The sequence below is a fragment of the Artibeus jamaicensis genome, unplaced genomic scaffold (assembly GCF_021234435.1).
Source record: "Artibeus jamaicensis isolate MK-2021 breed Jamaican fruit bat unplaced genomic scaffold, CSHL_Jam_final scaffold_1689, whole genome shotgun sequence".
Classification (NCBI taxonomy): domain Eukaryota; kingdom Metazoa; phylum Chordata; class Mammalia; order Chiroptera; family Phyllostomidae; genus Artibeus; species Artibeus jamaicensis.
Genome location: NW_026522029.1, coordinates 13,690,760 through 13,710,380, shown reverse-complemented (window position 1 = coordinate 13,710,380; position 19,621 = coordinate 13,690,760). Strand labels below are relative to the sequence as shown.

Genomic DNA, 19,621 nt, shown 5'->3' with positions numbered 1-19,621 from the left:
AACAGGAGACACGTCTCTGAAGGGAGGGACGGTGGCAGTGAGGGGGTGTGGACAGAGGCCTGGGGGCTGGACTGGCAGTATCGGGAGGGAGAGAGACTGCGGGAGGGAAGGTGGAAGGCACCACTGAAGTGAGGAAAGGGGCTACATTGTGATTACAAGCAGCCCCCAAACGGAATTACGGAATTACTAGGCCTGAAACCGCTTCAGGCTGCTTGGTGTCTATAGAGGCACATTCAAATGCCTTTCCCATTGTCTCTCCAGCTTCGAAGTTCAGGTTCAGCTGCGAACCTTCATCGTGCCCGCACTGCCTTGACCGTGAGTGTCCGAATGCTGTCCCCCCTGCCTCAAATGGAGCCACAGCTCCGACACCGAGTCACTGTTCTTCTTAGAAACGGAGGCACTCACTGCTTATTAAGTAAGTTTTTGGTCTAAGGACCCCACTGCCTTCTGCCAGCATCGGTCATTCTGATGCGCACACTTTCCAAACTTGAACTAGAGGTTCGGTTTTCTAGAGCTCTTTGCCCACAGGCATTCGGGGCGTTGGTGAGAGCTCTCAGGGTGCAACCAGTCCAGTCAATGACATGGCTTGGTGACACTGTCAGGTAAATTTTGACTTTCATTGAGGGCGAATTCGGCAGAAAAGCAACGATGAGCTGTTCCCGACATGTGGGATGTCGTGGACGACTCCAAACGAGCAGGGGCAGGAGGAGGAAATGGGCAGAGGACTCAGTCCCGGGGGAGGCGCAGGCGCCGGTGCCCGAGAAGGCAGCTCTGCTCTGGGAAGGGTGGTCCGAGAGGCCAGTCGCCGCCCCGAGCCCCCAGGCCCACCTCACTTTGGAAATAGCAGGGACGCAGCATGTAGCCTGCAGCCAGTCAGACGGGGGGCAACAGAGAACTGTGATTTTAAAGCCAAAGGTCTCACAACAAAACGTGTGTCTTTAATAAAAAGATGACAGTGAGGTCATCGCTGGGCTTGGTACTGAAAGTTTTTAATGAAGGGTAAAGAATGTCTCTGGTAGTAATGATTACAGACCTTGTTAAAAGTCAGGAAAGAACCAGCAAAAGCAAGGAGGACATATCGGAATTCGAGCCACCTTCCTTTTAACCGAAGACTGTGCCGTCCAAACATACCCAGAATATGGATATTTTTAACTAGCTAAATTTAAAATCTGCAAGAGAGTTATGGGAGACAGGATAAGGGCTGAGTCAGTTTTTTAAATGGCAGGATTATACTGTAAGGAAATTTCCTTTAGCCATGATTATGAGAATTTCCCATTAACCTTGACATTAATGGCTAAAAACACAAACACACACACAAACAAGAGAACTAAGAGGCATTTTCCTTTACAAGTTAGGTTCTTCCAGCAGCCACTCCAGACCCAACGGCACACATCAGTTTATATTATTAAAGATCTGAGTGCCCCCTTGTCCACGAGACCAAAATGATTAACTAATTAACAAGTGTGAAATCGCAGCCTAAAACAGAAAGGAAGTGAGGACGGAATTATATTGGAAAATCGATTGGTCTGCTTCACAGTCAACTAGCCCAAAATGTGAAATGAAAGGTAAAAAAAAAAAAGAGAGAGAGAGAGCAATTGAAACAGCTCTGATCACGCGCCTGGTTAGAAATGTGTTGGCTGCAGGGAAGGAAGGGCTTACAGTTGATACTGGAAGCGCACGCACCCACCTGGGTGCAGAAGGGTGGTCCACCTTTTCTAGGGAACAAACTGTGTCTGTATTCCAGGCGTGGCTACCAATGGCCATTCGTTTGGAACTTGGGGGAGACACGGGGCGTGCTTTTTAATTGCACTCTAATTTGCAAGCTTTAGCTTCAATTCTGTAAGTGCACGCACACCCCCGCTTTTGTTGCTGAAGCGACCGGGATGCTTCGAGGGAGAGGCAGCAAAACAGTCTCGGAGTGAGCGGTGGGCGAACTCTCCCACGGGAGATTTACTTCACGGTGAAAGCACCCGACCAGGTGGAAAGTACAACTCCTCCTACACAGAAATTATCTGTAGTTTTAGCACTTCGACGTCTCCCAAAGGGACTGAGTGCTGGCCTGCAAGACAAAGCGTTGCTGGTTGGATTCCCAGTCAGGGCACATGCCTGAGTTGTGGGCCAGGTCCCCAGTAGGGGGCGCGTGAGAGGCAACCACACACTGATGTTTCTCTCCTTTCCTTTCTCTCTCTCTGGTAATAAATAAATAAATAAAATCTTTAAAAATAAATCTCCCAGAAGAGGACAATGAATATGTTTATATAATTATAACTCCTTGGTTTTATGCTTAGGAACTACTACTCAATAAATAGAAATTAACTACGGACTGAATCTGAAACTCGGGCTGTGGAAGTGATGATGATGACCCACCTGTTTGGTGGCTGTCCCCTGGACTTCCATGATAAGGTGATGAAGAGACTCAACGGCAAAAGGAATGTTTCATTTAGTCTCAAAAAAAAAATTCCAGATCTTTATTTCTAATAAGGCCTTCTAAAATGAGTTGCCAAAGTAATTGTGATGTTTCTGTATAAATAATCCAAATAGACTTAACCGGGCTCCAAAATATTATGTAACATATTTGCGAAGTGTTTCTTAACAAGTCTCAATATTATTCTTAGCATTTCTCATCCTGACAATGCAGCTCCTGAATTCTCGTCTGGCTGAGAGGCGACTTCCTCCCAATGAGGCTAATTCGGACTGAAACAAGTGTCTGGGGATCCAAATGGGAGAACAGACAACCTACCCGGGGAAAGGTCTGCACGTCTCATTCTGGGAAGGAAAACAGACCTATTTAGAAAAACACAGAGGCAAGGCTTGCCGCTCGGACCCGAGAGCCGTCACGCAGAACCGAAGTTCAAGTTGGAGTCCCCTAGTTACCTGTCCACCTTAGGAGCATGCTCCGCACCCTTCCCACCTGCCAGATGTGGCGCCTGCCCTGGGCTGGCCACAGTGAGCACAAAGGACAGCACCCCTCTTCCCACAGAGTTCCCTTCTCAAGGCTGAAGCCGAAAATACAAGTGGTCACAGACGTGGTCAAGCGCATAACAACTTCACGGGGCGATGAGGGGAAAACCACCAGAAAACGAGGCTCTGAGAGATGGCACTTCGAGGGGCCGGCAGACCTCTCCGAGGAGGCTGTCGGGGAAGTGAGGGCCCCTGAGGAGCGGGCGGGTCTGTGAAGAGCAGGGAAGGGGACCTCCAGGCCCAGCAGACACCAGCCCAGCAGAGGGAAGGGCTGCCTGGCCCAGGAACCTGAACCAGGGCCAGTGTGGCTGCCACAAAGCAGCCCAGGAAGAGACTAGCTCTGACAATGATGGATTCCCGGAAGGCAGACATACAAATTCTCTCTCTGTCCCTCTCCTTTCCCCTCCCAATGAAACTGTCCTAGAACCCAAACCGAAATAACCCCACAGGCGGGGCACAGTTCATCTGCTCCTCAGATACGTGGGTCTCTGCCAAACGCCGATGCAGCCGAACTGCCTCCATTTCCCAGGTCAGGCAACGAGGTCCAGAGAGGACCGACCGGGACACAGCACGGCGGAGAAGAAGGGGCCAAGGCTTGCGTCCAGTGGGCCCTGGATGCATCTCCGGCGCCTTCAGCCTTTGGAACCGCCTGCCCCTCCAGGACTTGGGTCTGGTCTGGTGACTTGTTCTCAGCAACAGAACACACTGGAAGCGACACTGTGCAACTTCTGAGCCTCAGCCTCCCCTCTCGCCTTTTAGAACCGCTGCTGCTCTGTGCACAAGCCCAGGCGGTCTCATTGGAGACAAGACCACCCGGGGGGCCAGGCCCAGCCCTGCCTGCGAGGCCCCAAGCGGTCTGTGGACTCACAGCACCAGCACCACGGAGGGTGGAGCAAGCCTGCCTTGCTGAGCCCCGACTGGACGGCCAAACTGTGGGGCCACAGCAGGTGACTGGCTGTGGGGAGCCACGAGGTCCTGGGGGGTGCTCAGACATGCGGCGATAGATAAATGATACGGGAACGCTTGCTAGAATAACCGAATCTAAAATGTGCGTGTTGGCTTTCCCAGAGAGGCCTCCGTTGAAAAAGCAGGAGGAGGCTGTTACGGAAGCCCGGAAGGACACAGCGTGAGACGGTCAGTGAGGACTGGGAGGCACTGGTCTGGATGACAGACAGACCGGCGGCGGGAATACTGCTGGTGATGCTTCGGAAGAGAGACAACATACCCAAGGCATGCGGGGGTCTGGCCGAAGCAACCTCTACCCAGTCTGCTCAAAAGGTCAGCTGAGTGTTTCTGCCCAAGCGTAATGAGGTGCAGTAAGAAAGAAAAAGAGCCACATACGAATATATTCAATTTGTTAGGCAAATGCAACCGACAGCAAAGCAAAAGAGCCCCGGTCACACTGGGCTGGGAAACAGATTTTAAATGCATCGTCTCTTCTGGAAGGAAAGTGATTTTCAAAGTGAGACAGGACCTCAGGGCCAAGATCACATCCACCGGGCTGCTCTGTGATCTCTGGGAGGACTTCAGAGATTTAAAGCAGGCCCCAGCAGGTTCTCCTGAGCAGACAACATCGATTCGGAGATTCTGCAGGAGCCTGGGCTGCAGCAGCCAGACGTCCCGCGTGGAGAGAGAGAGGGGTCTGTGTCAGAATCATCGGGGGTGCCACTCTGGTGCGTGGCGTCAGCCCTTAACCGACCGAACAAGCATTTTGTGATGGCGTTGCTGGGAGCCAGGACTGAAAGGGCCCATTCTTCAAAACAAAAAGGAGATGAGCGTTCTTAATTTCCTACGAGTAGAAATGGGCCAACGAAACAAAACGAGGCTTAGGGGACAGAATCAGGATCCCAGAGACGGAGCCATCAGTGGCTGGGACGCTGGAGGAGGGGGCCACTGTGATGAGGTCATGAAAGTGGGCCCAAATTGAGGAGCATGCCCTGGCCCTGAATTTCCAAATTGCGGTGGACAAGTGGCTGCTGCGTCCCTTCCATCTCTGTTTCTGAATGACGGCCTCCACAGAGGTCCTCCTGACCGCGTCATTTTGTGTTGGGGTGAAGGGGAGAGACGAGGAGTCTTCCACCCCACAGAATCCCGGACAAAGGAAGCTGAACCCAAGGAGCCCTGGCTGGCAGCGCCCAGAGATCACGGGACCACACGCGTTGAGCCTGTGCCGTGGTGCATGGCATTCTGAGTGTCTTAGAAAGGGGTAGAGGAGAAAGACAGTGTGGGTTTTGCACGTGGACGGGAAGGGAATGACTGCAACCAGGGGTGAGGCAGCACCGTTTGCAGAGACGGCAGGGACCACACTTCCGTGCTGCACATGTGTCCCTGTGCCCTGTGATTCGGCTGTCGGTCCCCTGGACTGGCAGAGGGCGTGTATCTACTTCTGAAACAGAGCATGTGTCTCACACTTTGTCACTTGCTTTGACCCAGAGAGTGGCTGGTGGAAGTGACCGTGTGTGACCTCAGAGTCTTCCTCCCCCGCCCTTTAGGACGCTCGCTACCTGTGAACAAGCCCCAGCTACTCTCCTGGAGGAGGAGGTTGTGGGGGGGGGGGCTCAGCCCTCTCCGAAATTTTAGCCCCTCCTGCTGAGCGTCCAGAAGCGAGGGGGTCCCCCTGCCTGCCCCTGGGTGTCCCTCCAGCTAGGTGACCGCAGATGCCATAAGAAACAGAGCTGCCTATGTGAGCTCAGCCACGTGGCCCATACACGTGACTGTGAGCAAATAAACAACTGGACAGTCCTGGACAATTTACTTAACTTCCTCAGCCCATTTATCGCCTGAAAAAAAATTACTCTCTTATAGGGATGTTGTGAAGATTCAATGACTAATTTATAAAAAACATCCAGCAATGGCTGCATGTTCTAAGTACTGGATAAACGGTAGTAGGTAAGTGTATATTTAGAATATAGCAACAACCTACAGCACTCGATGGGTAGTTCCAGGCGGCGATTTAGAAGCGGCTCTGGGTGGGCACTGGGGTCTCCCAGTTCAAATTCCTCCCCCAGATGGCACTGCCTCGCCACTCTCCCTGGCCCTTCTCAACGGTAGTTATGTGCTTGAAGAAGAAGGAAAACAAGCCCCCGGTTTTAAGGTCAACAATTGGTTTACGGCAATAAGTGAGGCTAATTGATGTCATGATGTCCCCGAGGGCAGAAGGATGAAACACGGATGGAAATGACGAGGAGGCCAATTTGCGGTCAGTGAGGGGCAGACGTTTCTAAAAGGTCATTCCCGAGCCAAGCAGGCGGCACGCCCTCGAAGACCTGGCCCATTCCCTGCTGCCCAAAGCGCGTAAGAACAGGGTCCATTTCTTGTCACGACTGCTGACACCTGACCTTGGAGATACCATCCATGTCTCTTCCTACAATTGTGCAATACTTACTCCGTCTCCTCAAAACTCTCTGCATCTTCAAGACTTACTCAACAACCCGGGTCTTAATATACAACCCATGCATTTAGAAATCCCACTGACATTTTCATTTGTCGACCTGGACTCCTGACCATAGTCTAGAAAGCAATGCAGGATACGAAGCCTTCGAACTGGCCTTTCCCCCTTTGACTGAGGTCAGTACTTAAAACAGCATTTCACACGGTCACCGTCTGGGCACGTGGCTAGAAAAAAGCCCTTGAGGTGCCGTTGCCCAAAACGTGTTCATTCATTTATTAATTCACTTGCACCTTGAATATTCCTGAAGCATTTGCCAAACTCTTCCTACACTTTGAACGTGGGTGTTGTGTAAGCCTGTGTGTGCTGAGAACAGCTACAGTCAACACTTCGATTCCAATGAAATAATAAAGCGCCTTTGATATTTCTCTGCATTTCGTTTCCAGGGTTTTGTATTCAGAAAGAGCCAGCATAGGTAAACCTATTTACCAATCTGGGCATGATTAAAATAAAGTACACGCAGTCTTTTTGTTACGAAAAGTCAGTCTCATTTGCTCTAATGTCTATACACGACTTGTAAACAAAATGAACTCTTGCTCCAGCATGACTGTGGGTTAGGACACAGACACCTGCGGCAGAGTTCAGCTGGGTGCTGACTGAGGTGTTTGCAGTGAGGTGTTCTCTACTTGCAGTCTAGAATACGTAGCTGCAGGTCAGGAGGCTAGTCCATGCGGCCACTGAACCATTTCCAACGTCCCCCGTTAAACAGGGCTCGTCTCTGCTTTGTCATGATAGTTCAGCTTAAACTGAGCTTGACAGATCGATTTCCCTTCCACCCTGTTGAAATTTAAACTTGAACTCAATACATTATTTATAGAAACATGATTTATACATATATTGAAATATCGTTGTGATGGCATTTTAAATGTCATCACTCAACAGCCTACACAGAACCTCAAGGAAAAGCAGGCCAGTGTTGTGGGACATGGTAGCCGGGACTGCATTGGACAAGGACGAACAGAGTTAATAAAAGCCATCCTTGATGTTATTTAACACAAAAGCAAACACAGATCTTTTTATACCTGACATTAAAAATCGGATCATTTGCCTCCCTAAAGAAAGTGCGCACGGCTCTTAGAGAGACTGCACGGCACGGAATAATAGCATTTCTGTTTACCCAGGTCTCCCCTGGCATTTCAGCGAGAGGTGGGGGTCCGCTGTGGTGGCAGTGTGTTAGACTTCAGTGCGGCCTTGACGAATGCCAAGGGTATAAAATATATATATATATATATATAGGATGGAAATCAAAAGCATGCTCTGAACACCTCCAAAAATAAGAAGAGAGGGAAACAAAGTCCTCCCAACCCTGTTTGCTGTAGAAATCAGTGCAATATTCAGCTGTCAATCTACGGTGACGAGGAGGGGCCCCGCCGTCGGGAGTGCAGGCCGACACGGTTTCCAGCAGCTGCTCAGCCGGGGCTCTAATTTTCCCTGCACTCCCTCGGTGAGCATTTAATTTCTTTATCACATGCGGGCTCCGCCAATTGTGCTTCATCAAAACTGTATTGTGAAAAATATTAATATTTCATATGATAACAAAACACCATAGAATAACCTTTGTCATGTGAAGAGCATCGACATTTCAAATGTCAAGGTTCTGAATTTTAATATACTTTGAGCAGCAGATTCTCGAGTTGGCATAATACACTGTAATAAGGCTACTGTAACTCGCTGTGCGGTGTTGTCACTCACAGGGAGGCACAGCACACACACCGTTTGAATGGGTGTCTTTAGGGAGGGGCCGTGGGGAGACTGCGTGTTTATCTGGCCGAGCTGTGTTCCGACACATTTCATCAACAGGAACACACAGAAGCTCAAAAAACGACGACATATTCACAACAGGTGTAATTACTGATCGGGGCAATCTAAGAAACCAAAAAAAAAAAACAACAGATCTCTAGAAAAGCAACGGGCCACCCTGCAAAATCGTGCACGGGAAATCACTGCTTTTGGAATCCGAGTTCCGTAACTCCAAGGCAGCATCACTGTTTCAGGTACGGCACTCGGACAAGTGCCCTGGAAATGGCCTTTGCACAAGTATTCCCTCTCCCCCAACATCAAAATGAGTCACAGAGAGGTCCCTCACCCCCACCCTTGTGTTTCTGTGCCAAACTGAATTGGCATTTGCTCCTAAGTCTCCTTCTGAACCAGCATCTCAGGGCCCTCCATGGAGAGATTAAATACAAATGAGAGGTTCAGAAGGACGTTAGCACACATGTTCACTTCTGTCAGTGACCTTAATAAAGGGGACCGCTGCCAGGTAACAGAAAAAGACAGCATCCAAATCAATGGATGTCACCAGCAGAGACAAGACAGATGTCTCTGATGAATCAGAAGCAAATTTTTGCAAGCAAGGAAAACAGCAAATTCAAAGCGAACACTTCTTCCCCCTTATTTTTGGCTACCAGTTTTCAGTAGCACCTGAGTTGCAACCTATTTTTGTTTTCCATATAAAAATCTTAAAAGACTGTAACTAATGTCCTCCAATGCAATCAGAGACTTGTTTTTCCCCAGGGATTAAGCATTTGGTTATGGCTTCCGAGTCATTGCTCAAGGGTGAATTGAAACAAAGACAAATACATTATCAATATTGCACGATGCTCTAAACAATCGATTGATGATATCGTATAGCTGAGTTCAGTGTGTTCTATTTTTATACTTTGTTTCATCAAAGGATTTCTCACTATGCAGCCAATATCTCTTTGAAAAAGAGCCTGCCTTTAGCAATTTCAATATAGATACATTCACAAAGTGTTTTTCCCATGCACCGGTTTTCCCCACGGGGGAGGGTTCTCTCCATTTCCCCGACTCCACTGGCCTGTGTACAGCCGTCGGAGGAAGGCGGACGTGACGTTTCTGCCACAATGGCGCCAGCAATTGGTCCTCGTGAGAGGAACCAGCGCGCAGTGTGTGCTTAATGGGGCATATTTGTTCTCCATTATCGTCTTTGCCTAAGGACAAGGCTGATTTAAATGGTGATCATCTTTTCCTGGCCAGTAGGTTCACACATTCTTCTACATTAATTATTACTAACTACCAGTTAGGACTAAATACCTCAATAGGTCTCACAATTAAAACTGTATCAATAAAGGTTTAGGAAATGTGAACTTCTGCCGCTCTTTCCTACTTCAAAATCAGATGCGGAGGCAACCCTGTAGGGCAGGATCACCGGACTTTGAAGCCGCACGCTCTCACATTTTGTGTTCGTAAAAAAAAAAAATCAGCTGCAGCTGGAACGTGTAGTTTATTCTCTACTAACCTGGGCTACTGACGGTGTGAGTGAGCAGAGAGTCATGATGTCAAGTCAAACTCAAGGGCACACGTCCGGGGAAAGTGGGTTCACGGTGTGACCGTGAGCTACACAGAGGCTCCTCCCCAGGTGGACTAGACCCCAGGACACTGTGCACACCGAAACCTTGGGGTCCCCGGCTGGGGGTTGGGGGGCCTGCACCATGCACACGCAGCCTGACAGCATAGAACAGTGACGAGCGCGGAGACAGACGAGACCTCACACGATGTGACCGCTGAAAGACACGGCTACCTGTGTAGCATTTAAATTTTTGGTGCTCTCCGGACCCAACAAGGTGAGCAGTGGACGTCCTGCCCAGCTCGCCTTCCCTGGGAGGGAGGGATAGGAGGGAACAGGGGCAGTGAGCCAGTCCTATCTGGAAGTTCAGTGAGTATTACTGCACGGTCAGAAAACCCTTTCCAATATCATGTTTATGCCCTAATTAAAATCCACGCGAGACAGGGAAAGACGACTTCAAAAACACGTTCTTACCTTGTCCAGAGAGAAAGTTTTGGTCAGGGCAAAAGCCCACCCCTCTTCGAACGCCCTCCGAATCATCGCAGAGCTGGTGGCCGGGGTGGCGCTGGCGAGCCCAAAGGGGTTGGCGAACTTCAGCCCGGCCATCTCCACGCTGAGGTCCACCAGGTCGATGGGCGTGTGGAAGAGCGGCAGCTCCGGCTGTGCGGGCACCGCAGCTCCGTGCTGGGCCTGCGGAGAACAGGTAGGCGTGACTGCGCTTGTATGTGTCCCGGCCGATTTCCCGCGTCCCCTTTACAGAAAGCACTTCGGCTCAGCGCCTGACTTCGCGTGGGTCACATCGGTTTGTTCAAAAGGATGAAGTCTGGCATTGAGTCGGCCAGCGGTGAACCCAATGCAGAAAGCACCCTCTTTTCTCATTGAAAAGGCGGCACCAAGAGTGTCAACAGAAATGCAGCCATGGAAGAAACAAACGTACACTCTGTTTAGAACAGACTGAGACCCAAACACACAGAGGAATGCACTTGGCACTTATCTCCCCGGTCCTGTTAACTGGGCCTCTTTGAACTTGCAGAACCGCCGTTACTGCTTAGAGATGCAGACCCCGGGGAGTCGGGCAGCCCAGGTTCCATTTCCTGTGGACGAGGCTGCGGGAAAGGCACCCGGCACGACCCTGTCTCTCCTCCCCCACCGTGGTCCCCTACATCACAGGGCCACTGGAGAGTGCAGGGGCTCATCGGCTCAGGGGACATTTAATTTGGAAGGGGGGCCAAGTCCTCCTGTGCATGACGGAGCTTCTGTTTTCAGAAACTGGACAGTCGGAACCGATATCCCCCATTGGCTTTTGAACCGTAAAACAGCCACTGCTGAAGGAGCGTTACGCGGGAGCCCCTTGCATAAATGGAAGCACTCGGCAGAGGGCAGGGCCCGGGGAGCAGCGCCGTGCTAGCTGGGACATTCTCTCTTTCTCTCTGACTCCTGAGAGCTCACTGAGAACCGCCTGGGGCCTTCTGTTGGCCAAAGTGTCTCCATCTGTCTCCCTCCCACGTGGCCACCATGGTTTCCAGGACCCCAGCCGGGGCCCGGGCCCCTCCCCAGCCCACACTTCCTACTCTCATCCACTAGGGCTCACAACATCCTGCATCGGTCTGCAGGACACCCAGGGTCTCCAAGGAAGCAACAGCCGTAATGCAGCTACACGCACTGACTCTTTTTCCTGCAATGCCCCTTCCTGCTTTGCACGCCCCGGGCCAACCTGCCCGAGTCAGTGCCTTGGCCGTCCCCGCGGGCCACTCCCCTCACGCCCTGAACTCGTCCGGTCACAAGAGTCTGGCTCCCCCCTTATGGACGTGGCACCCAGCACCGCCCTGGGCAGGGAGAGACTAAAGCTATTTGTTGACTGCACAGGACTGGTGACCTTATGCTTCTGCCTCTTTTTGACGTCAGTGTCGACAGTAAGGTGATAATCCGTGGGATGAACTGACCCTCAGCTGTACTCCAGATACATGGAAGCCCATCTTTTGTTCTAATTCCTTCTAATGTGGAGTAAGATCCCACTCTCACCTCTGGGGGACCTTTGAACGTAGCAAAGGCCCTCAAAAGAGCCCTCTAGTGGGAACGGTGAGTAATGCTGCGGGCAGTTAAGTTACTGCGGAAATACACGCATGCTATGGTCCTCTCCCATAGAACATTCATGGACCTCACAGTTCTGCCAGGCACAGGGCAAAATAAAGCGTTTGCGTTTGCAGCCCTCCGTAATCTGTAGCTTCCAGCTGAGAATGGGCTCGTTTGGTTATAAGCAACACAATGAGCCTCTGGTGTTTACTGGACGGGCACAGAACAATCTCACGACCGTCCCGGGGGCATGCAGCTGGGCCCCCAGGGAGGGCAGGGACCTGCAGGGGAAGCGCCCCGCTCTGGCTCCGCCTCTACGAGCTTCTGGTCCACTCTGCCGTGTCGGCCAGCGAGAGCCCTCTGCTCCTCGATCCAGAATGGTTGCTATGTGCTAGGCTGAGACCGATCATTTTTAACTGTGCATATTAAAGACATTCAGAGAACTTAAAAAATGTTGATGTTCTGGCCCCAGGGTGTCAAACTCATTTTCACCAGGGGCCACGTCAGACTTGTGGCTGCCTTGCGAGGGCCGAGTGTAACGTTAGGACTGTATCCATGGAACTGCTCCTTAACAGTTAGGTGAGAGCTCGGCTCTGCCGCCGGGTAGAAACAAGGTGCCGGGCTGGATAAAACCAGATGGAGGGCCGGATTCGGCCCGCGGGCCTTGTGTTTGCCATCTGTGCTCTGGCCAGACAGACTCAATACTAATTCCGTCAGAATCGCTCAGGGCAGGACTCAAGCACTCATGATGATGACGATGACTATGACCATTATTTAACTCTCACCAGGGGATTGCAATGTGCACCCAAGGCTGAGAATCACCGCTTTAGCATGTGAATGCTCCTCCTAATTCCTCATCCTCAAGGCAGACATTTGGAGCTCTACATTATTCAACTAAATGGCTACAAGTTTCTTTCAAAAGAACGAAGTACGTTTGTGAGCTGGGAAGATCCTCTAAAAAGTGCTCACATGGGGACCCTGACCTGCTTATAAAGTATAGATGTCCAAACTTCGAGGCTGACCACAAAAACGGGGCACGCGCTTTACTCTCAGAATCAACAATGCACGCACCTATTTGCAATAGCACTCGTGCCCGACTCGGCGATGAGTGTCCTGTACTTATGCTTTCTGGTCACAACTCTTCAAATCAGGCCCTGTTTCCCACTGAAGGAGGAGGAAGGGAGGCTTGAAGGAAGTCCACAACGTGTCAGAAGATCAGCAGCTAAGGAGTGACAGAGCGGGTCGTGACCTTCCAGTCTGCACTCCCTGCTGCCCACGAGGGTGCCCCTATTCACACCACCACCGCCTGAGCCAGGTGGCCTCAGGATGGGAACCAGCCGGGAAGTGGCTCCCAATGGTTCGACGGAACACACACCCCCTCACCCACCCCCACGGAAAAACCTCTTATCAGAAATAAACAATGCATGCCATTCAGATACTGAGAAGAAAATCGATCTTCCTCCCTTGCATCTGAGAAGGGAATGGAAACACACAGAATCTTCAGCTATGGTGGCCGACAGTTTCATGGCCACACTGCGCTTCTCCGTCCCGGGCACTCGTCTGCCCCATGCGGCTGGGCACGGGCTCGCACATGGACGTGTACCGCTGGGGAGAAGCAAGCCGCACCGTGATTATGCATTCCAGTTGCGTTTTCCCCTAATTTGCTTTACTAGAGTAATTTTTTAGAAAGCACTGTTAAAAGCAAGACCATTGGTAGTGCTAGATTTGATTAAAGAAGAGAAAAATCCCCCGCCATGTTCCATCTGATTTAAACCATCAAACAGCTTTCACGGGCTCATTTTCTTTCGACTTCATTGTGACGGAACCACAATGGCCCCTATCTTGGGGTGCAGCTGCTCCAGAAGCACCCATTCTAAGGCTATTCTAAGGCAAAGAAAAAAAATAGCATTGTGCTGCTACTTACGGCTAGATTAATTCATAGGCGGGATTAATGCATTAATTAACTCCAGCTCAGTTACTCTGCTCTTTGAAGAAATATCTATTGAGGGGAAAAAAAAATCTTGCAAAGCAGAAATTAATTTGGGTTCGCTGTTTCCATGGTGGAAAGGCCTAGGTACAATGATTATAATTGTAACATAAAATCAGATTCCATCTCTCCACTTGGAGAGATCGCTATTTGCAACAGAAACTTTGGAGAAGGCATGAGGCTACAGAAATGTTTCTTTAAAAAATGATCCCCTTTTATTCACTTTTGAAAGGATATATTATTCACTTTGCTCTTAATAAGATATTTGCAATCTGAGCACTGAATGAGGACACAAAAGTAAACATTAACTCTGGTGATTGGGACCTTTTCCCCGTCTACACTCTGGTCTCCAGCCCGGCCAGCGTGGCTCAGTTGGTTGGAGCCATGTCCTGTAAACCAGAAGGTCCTGGCCCCTGAGTCACACAACCCAGGAGGCATTTTAAAAGAGTTCAGGAGTGAATTGACTTTTTAGACGTGGCTTGTAAGTTAGTCAAAGATCCCATCAAAATAATAAATAACTCATTGCCAAACTTTCTCAGGTGCTAATCAGGAATGTAGCAATTAGTGTGGTCATGGACCTGGGGCAGAGGCGGTGACAGTGTGCTGGTAATGGAGGGGCTTTCGGACCGCTTGGCGCCCAGACCGGTGCTGCAGAAGGCAGATCCGTGGCGCACACAGGAGGCCACGAGACCGAGGTGGGAGTGAGGGAGGGGAAGGAAAGAGGCGGACAGGTAAGACAGGTGACGGCAGCAGCGGTAACTTTAAGACTTGGAATGAAATGCTTGGAGCTGTGAGTCAACAACCCTCCAGGGAGCATCTGCATTCATGCTTGCCTGCTGCCCCGAGGATTTCGGGGAGAAGTCTTCCAAACAGGCCCCGGTGGGGTGGGATGGAGGCAGAGACCAGGCAGCTGCTCGGAGGTCACACTGTGCCCCTGAACAGGTCAGCCGGGCCGGTTCGGCACTCGGCTGTCTCACCTTCAACACAACTAATATCGAGGGTGCTCGTGGGGGTCAGACCAGGAACGTGGTTGTGCACAGGCAACGCTCCCTTGCACCTCCCGGTTTCCACCCGACCCTTCCCTACGGCCCGCATCAGCGAGCTGACCCGGTGCCTGTCGCCAACGACCACGAGGGTCCATGAAACCTGCCCCTGCACCTCCAGGGCTCCGCAACCAACGCGTCCACCATATTTACCGACAGGCGTTTTGTTGGCCGACCACCTACTATGAGGTCGAAGCTGTTCTGGGCACGAGAATACCGCCAAGAAAAAAAACAGACAAAAAAACCAATTTAAAAGCCACATTCCAGTGGGGTGTCGTCTGGTGTGCAGTGAACGGTACGGCCTGTGGGAAATGGTCCAGAATGAGAGCACACGATTCGGAGACCAGTGGCGTGGACGACAGACGTCCAGAGCTGCTGCCCTTGTGGGCCCCGTGGGGCAGACGGACCAGGATGCACTTGGGTGCTCTGCCTTCCCCACGCTCAGGGGCAGCTCAGGCCAAGACAGCCGAGAGGAGGAGGCCGGTGGGGACCCCGCAGAGCAGAGCTGTGAGGCTGGACCCGGCCTGGCCGCCTCGGAGAAGCCCCCCAGGTGTCCTGCTCTTGGTCACGGACGTCACTGCCGCCTTCACATCTTCTGGGGTCTTCCGTCTTTCACGTACCGATTTGAAAGCCCTACCGATAGTTCTACACTCCTGAATGAATCGCCTCGGCCTTGCATTTACTCTTTCATGTCTGCTCTTGGTCTACTGACCAAGTTGCAAGTGACCGGTTCTCAGGGCCACGCCCACCTCGCCCACTTACTCGATTTGTGAACCGGGAAAAACCGCCGTTCCTCCGGAGGTGGTTTCGAGTAGGACGCAAATGTTAAACCCCTAACATGACAACTGACCTAAAACAGGTATTTAATAACCAGGTTATTGATTTTTAACACATATTATTTGGTTTTCAAGCCATCAAAAACTAAAATTTTATCCTTTTTTAAGAATGAAAGTGGTGAGGCTCCAGGGAAGGCACCTGGGGTCTGGAAAGCGTTTATGTCCTCGCCCCGGGAACCCCTCGCTGCCCCCCTCACCGCCCCCTCCCGTCCCCTGCGCCGTCAGAGCCTGAGTGGGGTGACCCCAAGCCAGTGCCACACCCCCACAGTTTGAGAAGCAGGACTGAGGAGGAATCTGGGGAAAACTACGCTTAGTCTTCCAACACCCTCCCTGTGTCTGGATTTCCTCCATCTGATCCTTTACGACGTGCCTAAGACTCAACCGCGCCAAATCACTGAATGCCGAGCAACACAATTTGATTAAACCAACATAATTTGGTTCCAACGGAACCGCTCTGCATTTAAATTGACCCCAGCCAACTAAAGGCTTCTGGCGCTTTGTTCTGTGGGCCCGTCATTAGCCGCAGGTACCCCAGGCACCATGGCGTGGGGGAGTCAGCGTCCTTCTCAGCCCCACTTGGACCACGGGCTCCGAAGAGGCTCACACTCCAGCGGCACGTGCTGAGGTCCAGCCTGGCACGGCAGGGGGCCGGTTCCGGTCATTCTTTCCTCCCCATTCTCGTCTGGAGGTATCTGCCCCATGTAGCAGCCTATGGCTCTCCGGGTAAGGAAATATTCTGCCTTTATGGAGACAATTTCATTTCAAATTACTTTTCAGGGCCAGCGCTGCCATATCATCCAGGTTAGGAACTCCACGCGAAGTCAGTAAAAGGCATCACAATTACTTATTAGTCACGGTGTTTTCTCCTCCTACCGCCAACTCGGTAGATTTGTGTTGATGGCTCCATTAGATACAGGTTCGCTTTTTCCTTTTTTTCCTAGAAATCCTTTCACAACATATAGACGTTATAAAAACAAATCCTCCTTCACAGCCCCAAAGCCACATGTTATCACAGAAGCTTTAACAGGAAACGGTGCCGTGCCTCCACTGCTTATTATTTAAAGATGCCATCTGGGGAGCACGCCAAACGTCACCTGAACGCACCATCGAAGGGGAAGTCCAGTGCGCGTAGTCCCGGGCACACCGCACGTGTGTTCATAAGCCCTGAAACGGACTTCACTTCCCAGAGGCCCTAGGGAGGACGAGGGACCACCTTCGACTCCAGTCCTGGTTCCGTCGAAAGGCCCCGCTGCCCACTGAGAGGCTGGGCTGAAGTCCCCTCGGCCCCCCGCCCTTGACCAAGGGGCCCAGCTTCGCGTGGAGACAGCATTTAGCCGTGACAGACTCCGATATTATTTTTTGGAGGCTCTCAGTATTTCGAATGGAATCCATTAGGATTTAAACCTGCGTTCTTATCGGCAGTCATTGCTTTCTCCCTGACGGTGAACGATGACTTATATCCATCTCCTTCTAACAGAGGATTAAAGGTTTGCAGTATGTGAAGGACACTTTCAGTGGGTCTCCGTTTTCCGTGCGGTGGTCATTTAGAAAGCCTTGCCTCCTCTCAGCCAGGGGGAGGGGGTCAGAGATAGAGAAGCCGGTTCCGTGGATACGATAGTTTTAATCTGAAGCAGAGGAGGATTCGGAAACTAAAGTGACCCCCTGGCTGTGTGGCTCGGTTGGTTGGAGCTCTGTACCTTGCACCACAAAGGCTGTGGGTTCCATCCCCAGGTGGGGTGTGTGGGAAGCAGCCAATCGATGTTTCTCTCTCATGTTGACGTTTCTGTCTCCCTCCATCTCTAAAATCAATAAACAAATCCTCAGGGGAGGAATAAAAGAAATCAACGTGACACATTGATGACACCCCCTGCCCCCCTTTGTGGAACTTTCATTCTGTGCGTGCAGGAACAGCACCGAAGTCGCCGCCAGTCATTCAACCACAACTGGCCGGTCGGCCTCGGCCCGCCGGGGAGGTGTGCAACCCTGCCAGGGCCAGAAAACGCACCTCCAGGTCGCAGCCTCCCCCGCCTCCCCGGAGCTCACGGAGCTGCACGCCCAAGTGCCTGCCTCTAGGGGGCCCACTCGTCTGGCAGCTGGAAGGGCGCCCTTGATGTAGGAGCTTCCATGTGGCCGCTGCCAGGCCCGGCCCTTGGCTCCCTGGGGAGGCTGTGAGGGTGGACACGCCACCCCCGATGTGCAAAGGGCCACAGAGATGCTCGAACGTGAAGCCCTGCCACTTAAATTCCTGATTCTCACGGTGCTTCACAGAGTGCCAGGACCACGGGGGCATTTCAGGGCAAAAGACCACCTTCGACCACGTGCAACTAAAGAATTTAACCAAAGAGAATGCCCACAGGGTCTTCTACTTCAAGTTGGCACTGAAGGCCTTCAACGCCATGGAGACCGGGACGTGTTTCTGAGCTGGCCTCCCATGTCCCGCCCTCCCATGTGTTCAGCCACTGCCCACGGCCGAGTTCTTTACCGTGAGACATGGTTATGGTCACTCTTTAGGTTCTGCTTCCATATCACAGAGATTATTAGAGCTAGCTTTAAAATTCTTACAACCCAACAATGCGGGCTCATTTTGGGAAATCACTGAGCCCAATATAAAATAAAATTTTAAATATTCCAGTACTAAGAACATGCTGTAATCTTATAAAATTTTCAGGTATCAACCTTTGCCTTTCCCTCTTTAGAAAAAAAATTTCTTTTAAAGAGACTCCAAATCAGAGAGAGTTAATAACCTGACTGGTCTGTCAAGGTAGTAGAAGCACAAAATCCTTCACTGAACCTCAAAACTTAAAAATGGCAGAAGGCGCAAGATTTCATTTATTGATATGAACACGGACAATTTAATTAGCTGTACAGCGACGGTCCTTTATGCTCAGTTTCAAATTCCTCATCTTCAAAGTGTCCTCACCATTTCTGTTCTTGTTTGTTAAGTCAGTATTTCTCCACTGGAAGACTGACAGGCATGAATAGGCCTCGCCAAGTGTCCGGTCATGTGTCCAGACGTAGATAAAATTAATAACACGATTGAAAAGGAGAATGAAAGATTTAACACTGTGCAGAAGGGCACTAAAGAAATGGCAGGCACGGCTGAGACAACGTTCAGTCCTGGATTAATCACCGTGAGAGGGTGAGATGGCTCCTTAAAGCACAACTTAGTGAGGCTGAGTCGCTCCCCACTGGCCACAAGGGCAGACAGGGGTCCCGTGGGTGGGCCCGGGGCCCCCATCCCAAACCAAGCAAGCACAAGCCTGGCTTTCCCATGACGAGCCATCACGAAACACGCCGGAGGTGGCGGCTGGCTCACAGGGAAAACACGGACATGCAGCACGATGATCAAACTGCTCCTTCCTCTTCCAGCTGAAATCTCGGCTCCCATTTGGCACGGACGCCCTCTGTGGCGGGACCACGGTGCAAACCTCTCTGCACAGGGACGGAAGTTGCATGCCCCCTCCTCCCACACGGCCACTGGCCTGCCCGCTCTCGCCCCGGGGCGGAGCTGAACGAGTGACCCACAGGTGAAAGGCTCCGTCTCCCTGACAGTCCCCCGAGAAGCCTAGTCCCCTGGACCAGCAGCTACTCCACGGGGCCTCCATGGGACCGGAAGCACATGCACAAACACCTCACACGGCAGGGAAGTCGGTCCTCTGTCCAGGGACTTGGCAACAGTTTTGAAGAACTTCACACCTATTTCCAAAAATTGCCCCATTCTACATGCTACTGGGTAGAATCCCACTCCCTGTCCGAGAACATCACTGTATCAAAATATAGACACTTTCCTGCTGAACTGGAAATCAAGGCGCCTGCAGAAAGCTGTAACTTAGTGGGCACTTGTGCCCTGCGATCTCGGAGGGCTGAGACGGGCCCTTGACCTAGTAAGGTGCCGGAATGTTTACGTGTGTATCTGGTATATCTGTTGTAGGATAATTCTGCCACAAGAATGAGTTTGAAGGGTGC

General features: G+C 51.3%; 1 protein-coding gene across 2 annotated transcripts in view; it reads right to left on the bottom strand.

Annotated features, from left to right (window-relative positions):
• The window catches only part of DPYD (dihydropyrimidine dehydrogenase), a 499,545-nt gene that overhangs the window by 222,077 nt on the left and 257,847 nt on the right, over positions 1-19,621 (bottom strand). For both annotated transcript variants that reach the window (XM_037153081.2, XM_053655907.1), the window contains one exon: positions 10,191-10,406. In XM_037153081.2, coding sequence (XP_037008976.2) covers positions 10,191-10,406 — 216 coding nt within the window. The remainder of the gene's footprint in view (positions 1-10,190; positions 10,407-19,621) is intronic.